This window comes from Ochotona curzoniae, unplaced genomic scaffold (genome assembly GCF_017591425.1).
Source record: "Ochotona curzoniae isolate NIBS_2020 unplaced genomic scaffold, NIBS_Ocur_1.0 contig_3432, whole genome shotgun sequence".
NCBI classification, from domain to species: Eukaryota; Metazoa; Chordata; class Mammalia; order Lagomorpha; family Ochotonidae; genus Ochotona; species Ochotona curzoniae.
This window is the reverse complement of record NW_024465859.1, coordinates 11,912,317-11,927,003: the sequence shown is the minus strand read 5'-3', so window position 1 is coordinate 11,927,003 and position 14,687 is coordinate 11,912,317. Positions and strand designations below refer to the sequence as shown.

Here is a 14,687-nt window from a genome sequence, read left to right as displayed (position 1 = left end):
AATAAAAGGGCTGGATTATGTGGGCTCTTTGGAAACTGTTCAGCACAGCAATAGAATTTTATTTTCAGAGCTTCAGGATTGAACTCCACCCAAGCTCCCGGCTCCTAAGAAAGCTGGCGGGAGAGGCCCTGCCAAGTCTCTCCGTAAGGGCAGTAAAGGAGGACTCCTCCATGTTCCAGGTTTCCTTTCAAAGGTGGCCTTTACTGCCTTGGCCAAGGAACATCCCAGAGCCAGGTGCCTGGTCGGGTCAGCCTGGTAGCAGGGGACAGGAAAGGGACCATGTACCCTGGCTTGATGCTATCCCTTTGCCCCTAAAGCAAATGTACCAGGCTGGGCACAGTGCTGGCAGCGGGGCTGCTGAGTTAAAAGGACCGCTACCTCCCAGGCTTGATGACCATCCCTGGATGCTCAGAGAAGCTGGACTTTATCCCTATGCAGCCGCACATGGGCAGGAAGGGCGGAGGGTGTTGTTATAGCTGGGAGGGAAGTTAAACCCTGGCAAATAGTAACAACAAGGTCTCTTTGTTTCTGCCATTGACCATTCAGAAGCTAAAGGAAAAGACAAAATGGGGGAAAGGGTTTTGAAGGGTACACTTGAGTGCCACTTGGGGTCCCAGTGCAGAAGTCTTGGCATGCCATGTGGTCCATATCTGTGCTCCAGCTCCCCAGGGGCACCTTTGCTCTGGCCACCCTGTCGTGCCAGGGCATCTGCCTCAGGCTTGGTGTTGGCTGAAAGTAGACAGCATTCCTGCCTAGCAAGTACAGGTCCATAGGGAGGAAGGTGGGGTCCCCAACGTCCAGGCCTGGGCTTTCCCAGCTTACTTGAAGGCACCCTCTCTGGGAACTAGGGGTGATACACCTTAGAAAAATGACAAGTTGCTTGCCTCCCCACTGCCACCTCCCCACCTGTCGCTTTCCACCACCAGGGAACAGAGCAGAGGGGAGTGACCAGCACTTGTGACACAACTCAGAGAAGCTTTATAACCGCTAAAATCAGTACCTTCTCCCTGCCCTCTCCTGGACCAGCAGCCTGAGTTTTCTGCCTACATTTCTGAGAAGGGAAGAACAGTGCCTTCTAAGCTGTGCAAAGGAGTTTGGGCTTCAAGAGGACAATGGAGAGACCCTGAGGGGTTCAGAGCCAGAGTGGGGAGGCCAGCCTGGGGAAGAGGGTGGGGCAAGAGCTGAGATCCAAGGCCAGAGCCTGAACAGGATAAGACAGCTGCTGCCATGTCCGGTGGGGTCAGAGGGCCAGCCTGACCCAGGTTGTGGCAGCAACAGCCTCTTAGGCTGTTTCATTGGTGAAAGCGGCAAGGCCTGGCTGCTGCATGGAAATAAAGAAAAGGGACAGAGCCGATAAGGATGACTCACGGGTCTCTGGTTGGGCAACCCGGTGGACCAGATGCTGCTGCGCCGTGAAGGAGGAGGAGGTAGCTTTGGGGAATGAGATAATGAGTTCCGAGATTCAAGGGTTGGGCAACCAGAGTGAGAAAAGCTGAGGGATGCCGGACTACGCTTCTCTGTGTTGACTGAGAAAGAGGCCTCACACGCGGTCAGAAGCGCACAGGCGTGGAACGTTGTCCCAGAGCAAATACTGGCTCCTGGAAGAGGGAGGTACCGTGTGGCTGGGTTCACGTGGGCACTGCACCTCCTGGCCATGATCTGTAAGGTGCAGGTGTAGCTCGCAGAGCTGAGTGGGGTCTACGGTAGGCGCTCCATTAGCTAGGGTGCCAGGAACACACTCCTGCACCCTGGTTTTCTTCTGTCACGGCTGAAACACACACCTTTCCCTAAGGATGTTGCTATGCATGAAGAACAAGGGGCCCTTCCTTTTGCTTTTTGGAGTTTTCCTTGTTCCAGAATCAGCCTTGGCCTTAGCTGATAACACCAAGCTGGTCGCTGTGGGGAGCAGAGAAGACATCAGGCATAGAGAGAATCCAAAGACAGTCTTCTAATTCTTTACAGAGAAGGGCTGGGGAATAGCGTCTGTGGGAGTGTGAAGGACTCGGGCGCGACATGAGGACAGCTTTGTCAGGCAGTGGGTTGGAAGACAAGCGGTATGACTGCATCCCAGGAGGATGAAGTAACAGCCTCATGGGGACAGTTCTGTGGGCCTCGGGCCAGGCGCCTTCCTTGGTTGGGCTTCATTTTCTGATCTGTAAGGTGGGCGAACAGAAGCGTCACCAAGGAGTGGGGAGGTGAGAGGTGCCGGAGTAGATGAGTTGTTATTGCAGGGCCTGGCTGGCACACAGTCAGCCCGCAGCCAAGGACAGTGGGAGCCATTGTTATTCATCACTGGCAGCTCCCATGCTAGCAGGCATTCCTCAACATAAAAAGGCCTCTTAGAAGCAAAAGGTACCAGATGCAAGCGATCAATTAGTATTATTAAGAACGGGCTCAGAATTATTTTTGCCACAGCATTAAGCAAAAGCCCCTTTGGGTGGCAATGACTAGGAAAATGGGAACGATTATTAATGGAGCTGCCAGCTCCTGTTACCCGATCCATTGACATACTATTTCTCCCTGGGAATCCTCTGACAAGTCAGCTGTTATTTCCTAGTCCCCAGTCATGAGCGCTGTAAATTTGAGCCACATGTCTCCAGTGTTGATTCTGTAGCTCAGTAATGAGGAGAGGAGAGGCGGACCCGGCTGCTGAGCTGTTCTGGGCTGGGGATGCAGGCAGGGGCGACTTCGTCCTCTACTGTATCAGTTTCAGTGCTCACAGCCAGCTCCTCCTAATGCGCTTGGTTAGTTAGCTGTTGGGGGGAGGGACTGGACCCCTGGGTGGGAGAGATGGCTGCAGGGCAGACCCCAGCACAGCCTCTCCCTCCTGCCACAGATACAGAGCCTTGAGGTAGTGCTTTGAAGTGATGGTGTGATGACATGATGGGAGGGCTCATTGCCATCTGCTGGGGTTAGGGAAGGGAGGGTGGCAGTGGGAACTGCAGAGGTACAGGTTAGGGGTCAGGCACATGTCCATCACCAAAGCTAGAGAATGGGCCAGGACCACAGCTAGGTGGTTTGCCCCAGGAAAGGGACCAGGCTTAGTACTGGGTGTCCTTGGGTGAGACAGACTGGCATTAATATAGCTATCATGTCACGTGGACAAGCCCCCAGGTGGGGACAGCCAGGGAAGAACGCTAATGGTGATGTGTGCGTCGTCCTCTATGCTCCCTCAGAGGCAGGTGTATGCATGCTTGCACCTCTCTGAACCATGTTTGAATGCCAGCCCTGCCACTTACCTGAGCCACCTATTCAAACTCTCCCAACCCACTGCGGAAGAGGAAGCCCCATTCTCATGGAGTTGTTGAGTAAAAATGCAACCGTGTACATCAAGTCTACATTCCCAGCACTAATATACAATAACAGCCAGCAGTCCTAGGCCAATTGAACCCCACACCGATCCAAGCATTGACACCCCCTAACTTACCAGCCAGCAATAACTCAGTGAATCCTCACCACACTCCACAAACCAGGTGCCTGTATCTAGTCTGGTCAACAGGCCATGAACCAACATAGAGAGGCCGAGTCATCTGCCCAAGCGCCCATTGTTCTTAGTCGAGGAGCCAGACTTATGTGCCTTGACATTGCACTTGAGGCTCTGTGTTTGCATTGGGCTGCACTACCCACCCCTGAAGTCACCCCTGATTCATTGTCAAATGGGCTCAGGATACAGAATCCCAGCCTGAGTTGGCCCCATCCCAGGGACTCTCCAGTTAGCTCAAGGGACTTTAAGATAATTTCTTTCTCCTACCAAAAAAAGTGACTGATGAAATTTCTGTGAAAATTTTTTGGAAAGTCAGCACACCAAGGTCTGGAGAGTAGAGCAGTTTGGACCGAGGCAGGGCAGCTAACCCTGAAGTTGAGGTCCCTGTTGTGGTCTCTGCTTGCCCCTAAAACTCTTGTGGCTACAGGCGGTTAGGAACTAGTGTATAATTGTAAGCCCTTCTGGACCCTGCGCAGTGCCTTAGCAGCTAAAGACATCAACTTGAACGTAATGGGATTCCATATGAGCACCAGTTCTAATCCCAGCAGCCCCGCTTCCCATCCGGCCCCCTGCTTGTGGCCTGGGAAAGCAGTGGAGGACGGCCCAAAGCCTTGGGTTTGTGAACCTGTGTGGAAGACCTGGAGGAAGTTCCTGGCTCCTGGCTTTGGATCGGTGCAGCTCTGACCATTGCGGTCACTTGAGGACTGACTCATTGGATGGACTATCTTCCTCTCTGTTTCTCCTCCTCTCTCTCTGTATGTCTGACTTTGCATTTAAAGATAAAGAAATCTTTTTTAAAAATTGTAAGCCCTTCTGAACTTGTTTTGCTGGTGCTTTCTAAGGATGAGCACAGTGAGTTGGGAAACACACAGGCTGTCGCCCCCTGGGATTGATTCTGACGGTCCCGCCCCACAGCCGCCGACATGCTAATGAGAAACACTAATTGGACTTGGCCAGTGGCTGGGACAGCTCCCTTGGAGTGAAAAAGGCTATGTCCCTCTCCTGGGTGGCTCCCAGCCTCTCCTGGATTTGAGGAGGAGCAGTGGAGGCGTAGAGAACTAGGGAGACTGTATGGACAGCACTGCCCCTCTGCGTGGGCAGGATGGCACCTGCAGCTGACTCAGCCATTCCAGAGCCATGGGAACACAGTCCATTTTCTGTCATTCCCACACCCGCACCTCAAATTCAGAGTCGGGTGCTCTCTGAACACCCAAATGAATGAACAAATTTCTCTCTGATCTAGGCCAGTCAGCTCATGAAAGGATGGTCACCACTTGCTTGAACCCTAAAACACAGCTCCTAAAAGTCAGAGGTCACCTCTCCTTCTGGCCACTATCACACTGTCCCTCAAGAAGACTTGTCAAACATCCTGGAGGTTAGAGAGATTGGCCAGCTGACATCTGCTGTCAGTGAAGGTGGAGCAGGTCCACAGGTCCTGCCCTCCCCGCCAAGTCTCACCTCTCTGTCTTGCTTCCCACAGGTGTGCTGTCACTCCCTGCCTACTTCAGTCCCTACAATGGTGGATCGTTGGGCCACGACGAGCGAGCTGATACCTACGCTCAGCTGGAGCTCCGCACCCTGGAACAGTCTCTCCTGGCCACCTGTGTGGGCAGCATCTCAGAGCTGAGTAAGTGTGCCTTCTGTAGCCAGCAGGTGGTGGGGCAAGGCTGGGAAGAGCTCTGGGTCTGCATTCCAGCCTCCCCACAGCCTTTCTCCTCCTCTTCTTCCTCCACAATCCCTACCTTCCCTGAACACTAGGTCCTCCCAAGCCAGAGATGCCAGACCGGTGGCCCTCAATCTAGGTTTCTGATTTCTCTTAAAAATGCAGATGTGGGCCAGTACTATGGCACAGGGAGTAAAGCTACTACTTGTAACAGTGGCATCCCAAATGGGTGCTGGTTCGATTCCTGGCTGCTTCACTTACAATTCCAGCTCCCTGCTACTGCACCTGGGAAAGCAGTAGAAGATGGCCCAGTTTCTTGGACTCCTGTACCCACGTGGGAAAACCTTGGCTGAAACCCTTGGTTGCGGCTTTGACCTGGCCCAGTCCTGGCTGTTGCAGCCATTTGGGAAGTGAACCAGTAGATGGAAAATTTTCTTTCTTCCTCTAACTCTGCCTTTCAGATAAATAAATCTTATCCCCTACAATTCAGATGATGCCCCATCCTACACAGCAGCCATCATTAGGAGCTAAGTGGCAGTTTAGTGGGTTAAGACATGGCTAGCTTATAGCTGGCCTCTTTCTTTTCTTCTTTTCTTCTTTTTTTAACACTCATTTATTTTGAAAGTTGGGGAGGTAGGGAGGAGGAGGGAGAGGCAGAGATAGAGAGATTTTCCACCCACTGGTGCATTCCCCAGATGCCCACAACAACCAGCACTGGGCCAGCTGAAAGCCAGGAGCCGGGAACTTCTTTCAGGCCTCCCCATGGATCGCAGGGGCCCAGTACTAGGGCCATCTTCTGCTGCGTTCTCGGGCCAGCAGCAGGGAGCTGGACTGGAAGTGGAGCAGCTGGCAGTCAAGTTAGCAGCTATACAGGATGCTGATGTCACAGGCAGCAGCTTTAGCCACTGAGCCACAGCTCCAGCCCAGCCTGTTGTAAATTCTCTCACCCACATACCCCTGAAACCTTAACACAGCAGAAGGAAGGAAGATGATAGCAGGGCACCCCAGCAGCATGGAGGGTCCCATGGCTCCTGGCCCCAGTTACTTTAGAAACCAAACCCTCACGCTGCCCTTTGATCTCACCCCTGAGACCACTATGTGCAGGGCCCAGCCTCCTCTGCCTCCAGGGTCTTTGGGTTTTCTGACTCCTGAGCAATAAATGACAGAGGTCCCTGCTTCTCCAGGATGTAGGGACCTCCTGCCTTCCTGTCCTCCTCCCTTTTTGCACCTTCCCAGACCAGGAAACAAAGGTGCTGAGTTCAAGGTCACACAGCCCCCATGAGGCTGGGAGACAAAGCGGTTTGTAGCTCTCAGTTTCCTGCTGCCATTGCAGCAGGCAGAGTGATGTGTGTGCGCGTATGGTGTGTGTTTGTGTGTGCGTGCGCACGCACGTGCGGTGTGGGAAGGAGGTGGGGACATGTGGCTGCTCTGAATTCCTGGCCCTGCAGGGGATCAGCAAAAGCAGGTACCTGTGCACGCAGCTTGATCTCAGCTAACAAGGGACTGTCTGGGGGCCACATGCAGCCAGTGCCAGTCCTCGGCAAGCAGTGAGAGCAGCCCTCATCCTGCTCCGGAACACCCTAGCTTTATTTGGGTTCTGAGCATTAACTGAGCACCTACTGCGTGCTAGGCACTGTGTGAATCCTGCCTCTGCTTTATATCAGGTACTCATTCCTCAGAACAACTCATCCAGGTACCGGCTGGTGAGGGAAGTGAGGCTTAGAGAAGAAAAGAGATCTTTTTGCCAAGTATCTTGGTCAGTGAGGATCAGGGTTAGGGCCTGACTCTGGGTGTGTCTGTCTTCAGACCCATTCTCATCATTATGTAGGACTGAGAGCTTCTTCTCCAGGCCCAGCAGCCTAGCTTCCCATCAGCGTCTCTGGGGAGCCAGTGTCAAGAGCAGGGCCTGATGCTTTGCTTTTGCTTTGTAATCCACACCAGGCCCGGAGGGAGCATTCAGAAACTTCCAGACCCCATTCTGCTCTGCTGGAGGCTCCCCGCTATTGGCTCTGCCCTCTGAGACGGTCTGAGTTCTATTCTACCCCTTTCACCTTGGCGACTGCCAGGCCCGGGCTGTGAAAAACAGAAATCATTCCCCTGCATTCTGCTCACTCCCATGGCTGGCTTCCCAGCCATGATCAGCAAAACCCCAACTTCTCTCCATGACCCCAGACCCAGTATAGGATCTGGATTCACTGCTTGTACCTCTTCTCCTGTAGACTGTACTCCTGGCCAAGTGCCCACCCCAGGGCTTTTGTACTGGCTGCTCTCCGTGCCTGAGATATTTTCCCCTGATACCCAACTACATGGGTCACTCTCAGCCTCCACTCAAATGGCACTTTCTCCACCAGGATACCGGGACGCCCACTGTTTTCTTCTTTTTATTGCAGCTTTTATTTCTACAAAGCACTGTTCCCTCCCCTGACATTGACTCGCTATGCAGGGTCTTGAAAATGTTCGTGGAAAACACAATTTATGGCTTTCAAAAAATTATTTTTGCATGCAAATATCTTTCAGTTCTGGGCCTGGCATGGTAGCCTAGCGGCTAAAGCCTTTGCCTTGCACATACTGAAATCCTGTATCGGCGCAGGTTCTAATCCCGGCAGCCCCGCTTCCCATCCAGATCCATGCTTGTGGCCTGGGAAAGCAGTCAAGGAAGGCCCAGAGACCCAAAAGAGACTCAGGGCTCCTGGCTTCAAATTGGCTTAGCTCTGGCCATTGTGGCCGCTTGGGGAGTGAATCAAAGGACAGAACATCTTCCTCTCTGTCTTTCCTCCTCTCTGCATATCTGACTTTCCTATAAAAACATTAAATAAAGCAAATGTCTTTCAGTTCCATTTCTTCCATGAACTTTTTGGAGCACTCTGTTGACTTGTGCATTGTCTTTCCCTCTTACCTCTGCCTCACACAGACCCTTCTCTCTGTGGTCTGCTGCTTTCTTTCCAATGTTGAAAACCATCCCTTAAAAAAAATTTAATTTTAAAATAAAAAAAAAAACTGTCCCTAGCAAGCATGACGGTACCTTGTGTTTGGAGGAGGAGGAAAGAGAGAGAGAGAGAGTGTGTGTGGTGTGTATAGACATGTGTGTATTATGCACACACACCCATGTGTATATGCATACCTATGTGTATGTATGCACACATGGGCCACCGAGTCCTGACCCACCCAGCGGGTTCCGTCCTGGCCCCATCCCTCTCAGGACACAGAGAAACAGCCTCTCTGTAGTATCTCCCCTGAGACAACAGAACAGGCTGGGTCTGTCCCTCCCTCTGAAACTGGGGTTTCTGCGAGGAGGTTGTGGAGGAGGGAGGAGTCCAAGGCGGAGGCACGATTGCGTTTAAAAGGCCTTAATGAGGCTACTGATACTTGGCGCTGGGCTCCTGGGCCCTCAGAGTTTCCCTGGGTTTTACATGGGTCCCCTCCCTGCACCTCCCCGAGACCAGCCTGCTGGGGTGGGGTTGGGGGTGATGGGGAGATGTCTCATTCTTATATCTGGTCCAGCTGCCCACAGAGTGTGTGCTCCTGTGCTTTGCTCTGTCCCTGGCTGGCCAGGAAGACTTCCCTTTAGGGAAGGAATAAGAAACACACAGAACAAAACACTTCTGTGAGGGCAACCAGCCACGCGCTGGAAGCCTCACTCTGCAGACAGCGTGAAGTTGCACACTCTTGCCTGTTTTTATTGGATGGCTCCTAATGAGGGTTGGAAAGGCCAGAGCGAAACCTGCAGCACCTCTAATCAGGTCTTTGATGACACCCAGGGAGTGAGGGCTTGTTTTCCCAGTGGGTGTGGCTGGGCTTCAGAGAGGCTCCCCTGAGAGCAGGATCAGGTCCATCTCGAGCACCAGGAAGTAGCCACCTGTGCTAAACTGGATGCCAGCCAATTCAGCTCCTGCTCCTTTACAGCTCAAACCTGTGAGAAAATACAATTAAAACAGTGTCCACAAAGACAAAATAAGACATATAGGCCAGGCACAATAGCATAGTGGTTAAAGCCCTTGCCTTGAACACGCCAGGATCCCATATGGGCACCAGTTCTAATCCCGGTGGCCCCACATCCCATCCATCTCCCTGCCTGCAGCCTAGGAATGTAGTCGAGGACGGGCAAAAAAGCTTTAGGACCCTGCACCCACGTGGGAGACCTGGAGGAAGCTCCTGGCTCCTGGCTTTGGATTGGCTCAGCTCCAACTGTTGTGGCTGCTTGGGGAGTGAACCATCAGACAGAAGATCTAAGATCTTCCTCTCTGTCTCTCCTCCTCTCTGTTTATCTGCCTTTCCAATAAAAATAAAATAAATCTTTAAAAAAGTACTTATTAAAAAAACAAAATAAGACATAAAATGCAAGCCCAATGTTTGAAATTATTGCTAGATAAACATAAAATTACTCTGAAACTACAGTGGAAGTTTTTTAGACATGTTTTTATTTATTTGAAAATAATAGAGGGATAAACACAGAGAAAGCTTTCCTTGGGGCTTGCACTGTGGCATAGTTGGTGAAGCTTCTGCCTATGGTGCTGGGATCCCATATAGGGGTGGGTTCCAGTCTCGGCTACTCCACTTCCAGTGCAGCCTCCTGCTGGAAAAGCAGCAGAAAATGGTCTAAGTCCTTGGGACCTGTACCTACAGGGGGAACCCAGAAGAAGCTCTGGGCTCCTGGCTTCACCCTGCTGTTGTAGCTATTTGGGGGAGTGAGCCAACAAATAGAAGCTCTCTTCTCCACCCCCCAACTCTGCCTTTCAAATAAATAAATATTTATTTTTTTGATTCCATCTGCTGGGTCATGCCCCAAATAACTTTGGCAGGACTGGTTTTCCAGGAGCCAGAAATTCCATCTATGTCTCCCATGGAGTTCAAGTACATTGGCCTTCTGCTGCTGCTTCCCAGGCACATTAACAGAGAGGTGGATCAGAAGTGGGGCAGCCAGATCTTAAACTGATACAGGATTGGCATGGCAGGTAGCAGCTTAACCCACTGCACCACAGTGCAGGCCCCAGCTATGGAAGTTCTTAAAAACTTAACTCAGTTTCTGAAATTAACTGGATGTGAACCTATAAGAATGTGTGGGGCTGCTCCAGTTCCCAGACCATATTTCTCGGTAGCCTTGGTGCCAAGGGTCAAGAACATGCACTTGGGATCATGGTGAAGGTCTGGCTGATTCTCTTACTAGCTGGCCTACATTACAGATCTTTTAGCCCTGTGAGCCGGCTGCCTCCTTGGTGAACATGGAAATACCAACCTCCCAGAGCAGTTGTAAAGATTAGAGGCAATCTCTGTCTATTATGTCTGATGCGAAGGTGAGAAAGTAGGAAGCAAGGGAGGGCTGGCCCCCTAGGAGCAGCTGCTATCTTGGGCTATGGATGGGGTGCCAAGCAATCCAGTTCAGAGAGCAGAGTCGCCTGCAGGCATCTGTCTTGTTGATCTTTGAGAGGAGCTCGCCTTGGCCGGACAGGGAGGGACCAGGGCCCTTCATCTCCAGCTGCCTTTGCAGGTTCCCTATCCCTCTGGATTTCTGGCTTCCCTTGTAGGAAACTCAGGCATTCCTTTCTGGGCATTCTTGCCTGCACTCTGGCTGGAAAAGTGCTGCCAAGGGCTTGTCCGCCAGTGACAATAAAATGAGAATAAACCATATGAATGGTAATGATTTCTGCCTGGTTGCGCGCCTTTGAAATGACGTTTCGGCAAAACTTCACAGTTGATGCTATCTGTGGCCTGTTTGCCTTCTCCTCCTCTACCTCCTCTTGGGCTTGGGATCTTGCCAAAATCTGTGACATTCAGACCTGGAGAAGCAGGAGCCATGTGTATCAGCTTACTGTCGCCGACTTAGCTGTCCTGCCAGTTGCTGGGAGAGAGATGGGCCTGCGGCTGCTGGCAATACCAGTTTCTGCCACCACCTGGGAACTTGAGGACAGGACTAGGGTCCAGCCATGAAGTTCACCCAGAGCACACTGGCGACTGATGTACAAGCACAAAGATGATGAACAGAGTCAGGACTTTGGGGGGAAGTGAGGGCCCTGGGCATGTGTTGGGGATGGGGATGAGAGATAAGGAACAGTTTGCGGAGATCTCAGATCTCCAGCCCAGGGGTGTCATTTGTCCCTGCATGGAGGCTGTCACAGTGGTTGTCACTGGAGCATTGGACAGCTAATGAATTCTGCTCCAAGCTCACCAGGAGTGGCACAACTATTTGAAAAGGAAGCAAATGCATAGGCGAATCTTTTTTTCTTTAAAGATTTATTTATTTTTGGGCCCGACGCGGTGGCTCAGTGGTTAAGGTCCTCGCCTTGCACGCCCGGGATCCCATATGGGCGCCGGTTCTATCCTCGAAGCCCCACTTCCCTTCCAGCTCCCTGCCTGTGGCCCGGGAAAGCAGTCGAGGACGGCCCAAAGCTTTGGGACCCTGTACCCACATGGGAGACCCAGAAGAGGCTCCTGGCTTCGGATCGGCATAGTATCGGCCGTTGTGCTCACTGGGGGAGTGAATCATCGGACGGAAGATCTTCCTCTCTGTCTCTCCTCTCTGTATATCCGCCTTTCTAATAAAAAATAAAATAAATCTTAAAAAAAAAGATTTATTCATTTTTATTGGGAAGGCAGATTTACAGAAAGGAAGAGAGAGAAATATATTCCATCCTCTGGTTCACTCCTTAAGAGACTGCAGGGACTGGAGCTGAGCCAATCTGAAGCCAGGAGCCAGGATCTTTTTCCCGGTCTCCCATGTGGTGCAGGGTCCTAAGGCTTTGGGCCATCCTCAACTGTTTTCCCAGGCCACAAACAGGGAGTTGGACAGGAAGTAGAGCTGCCAGGAAATGAATTGATGCCCATGTAGGATCCCAGTGCATGGAAGGTGAGGACTTCAGCTACTAAGCCATTGTGACAGTCCCAGACATTCCTTTTTTAAAAAATATTTTTTTAATATATTTATTTTATTTTTATTGGAAAGGCAGATATACAGAGAGGAGAGACAGAGAGGAAGATCTTCCGTCCGATGATTCACTCCCCAGGCAGCCGCAACGGCTGGAGCTGAGCCAATCTGAAGCCAGGAGCCTCTTCTGGGTCTCCCATGTGGGTGCAGGGTCCCAAAGCTTTGGGATTTGCTTTGGGTTGTCCTCGATTGCTTTCCCAGGCCATAGGCAGGGAGCTGGAAGGGAAGCGGGGCTTCCAGGATTAGAACTGGCGCCCATATGGGATCCTGGCATGCAAGGCGAGGACCTTAACCACTGTGCCATCGCGCCGGGCCCTTTTTTTTTTAATATTTAATAAAGATACGCATTTTAAAGATTTATCTTTTATTGGAAAGTCAGATATACAGGGATCTTCTGTCCAATGAATCACTCCCCAAGCGTCCAGAGCGTCCAGAGCTAAGCTGATCCACTGCTTTCCCAGGCCACAAACAGGATGAGAAGTGGAGTAACTGGGACACAAACTAGCATCCATGTAGGATGCTACACTTGGAGGCAGAGAGATTAGCCAGTTGAACCAGCACACCAACCCTATAGGCCACTTGTTGATTGCTTCTCCCACTGTTTGCCAAGCGCCTGCTAGGCAGCTGGCCCAGACAGAGCTCCGAGCTCACGGCAGTGGCCTAGCTTCTCCGGAGCTGCATCCCGCAGGCAGGATGAAGTCACTGAGTTGCTTTTGTCCTATGTTCCACAACATTTCACTGGCCAAATTGCAGGTTGTTCGATTGGTTCTGTCAGGCTGGGACGAGGATGCCCCTTCATGCCTGCTCCACCCCCCACGGAGGCCCCTGCATTCTCAGACCCATGGGGGCTGCAGAGGCGCCTACAGGTGCCTGGGTCTGCCACAGCCCATCCTGTCACAGCATTGTGACCGCACACAATGATGGGATGCTTCCTGCCCAGAGTTGGTTGAAAAGACCCGACTTGGGGACAGAAATGCAACGCAGGAAATGAGGCCCCGAGGACCCCCACAGACATGCCACAGCCAGGGTCATGGTAAAGTTCATCAACTGTGGAATCCCACAGACCCGTATCTAAATCCAGACTGTACTGATGAACAGCCAGCCTCCTGAGCTGAGCTAGTGAATGTACCATATAGGAGAATATGTGGTGTCTAGAGAAGCTTGCATTTCTGCATCTACAAAACAGAGAGAACCGAGCCTCCCATTGCTTCCTTGGGGAACGGGCATTCTTGACACATAGTAAGTGTCCAGTGGATGGAGAGGCTGTGCTGGTTCCTGGGACCACACCCTAAAGAGGGCCTTGCCTGAGACAGCCCGCTTGCTCCAGAGCCTGGCACTGTTAGAGGCTGGGAGAGGAAGCTCCAGCAGGTTCCCTGGGGGGCGGAGAGAGCTGAGATGTTGAAAAAGAAACCACATTAGCCAGAGCCCAGCCCTCCTCCATGTGGCTGTCTGGGCGGGACTGGACTGAAAGGGAAACTAAGGTGCTGTTATGCAGATGTGACAGGTGACTGCTACTTCCCCCCACATCCACCCACTGCCACCACCCTCTGGGGTAAACAGTAATTACCCCCAGGTTGCTCTCATTCCTGCTCTCGGGCGGTGGCCTGGACTCAGATATGTCTGTTCTCTCTCTCTCTGCCCTCACAGGTGACCTCGTGTCCCGCGCCATGCACCACATGCAAGGGCGCCATCCTCTGTGTCCTGGCACCAGCCCTGCCCGCCAGGCCCGCCAGCCGCCGCAACCCATCACCTGGTCCCCCGACGCCCTCCACACACTCTACTACTTCCTACGGTGTCCACAGATGGAGTCCATGGAGAACCCCAACCTGGACCCCCCGAGAATGACACTGAACAATGAACGGTAGGGAGCTCCCAGGGCTATGTGCCTGCGGGGAAGAGGGGTGAGCTTTCACAAGTGCAGCAACTGACTGATAGATGGGACCAACTGAATAGGTGACCTGGAGCTGGCTCACATGGCCTCGGAGGTGGTCACTGGGGTCCAGCGGGCCCAAACAGCGCACAAGTTGTTGTGGATTGGATGGGGGCTTCAGTCTCTGTGTGTGGCTGGGGGCTCCCTGGATTTGGTGACCTCTTTATAAAGTGAGATGAGGGGATCCCCCACCAGACGGTGAGGAGTGAGAGCGCCAAGCACAGCGGCTGGCCCTCTGCCCTCTCTTGATGACCATGATGTCACTGTTGGCATCATTACTGCTGGAGGCCTTAGGCATAGTTTGCCCCATCTGCTCATTTTACAGAGAAGCACAGTGTGATTCTGGCAGTTCCTTGACTTCCAGAAGGTTTGTTTAAATGTTCCCAGAACCCCAGCCCTTGTCGTACTGGGAACAGAGGTGCTGGTTGTGTACTGCACAAGAGAACTCACTGTAGGGCACAGGTCACGGATGCATGGGAGCCTTGTCCCATTGAGGACAGGGTGCCTTTTCTGATTTGCCTGGACCTCTACATCCAAGCAGGCCAGTCCCCGCACCATCGGTGAGACACTAGCAGTCCTGTAGACACATGGCAACCATTGGAATCTGGGATGGCGGCTGCCTAGGGTCAGGTGGCCTGGGCAGGAGTGACAGCTGTGGCATTCAAGAGCCCCATGTCCTAGGTGCAAGGCC

General features: G+C 52.3%; 1 protein-coding gene across 1 annotated transcript in view; it reads left to right on the top strand.

The window, feature by feature from the left end:
* The window catches only part of ABTB2 (ankyrin repeat and BTB domain containing 2), a 156,331-nt gene that overhangs the window by 115,424 nt on the left and 26,220 nt on the right, over positions 1-14,687 (top strand). The window contains exons 2-3 of the mRNA XM_040980080.1: positions 4,965-5,111; positions 13,714-13,927. Of these exons, the coding sequence (XP_040836014.1) occupies positions 4,965-5,111; positions 13,714-13,927 (361 nt within the window). The remainder of the gene's footprint in view (positions 1-4,964; positions 5,112-13,713; positions 13,928-14,687) is intronic.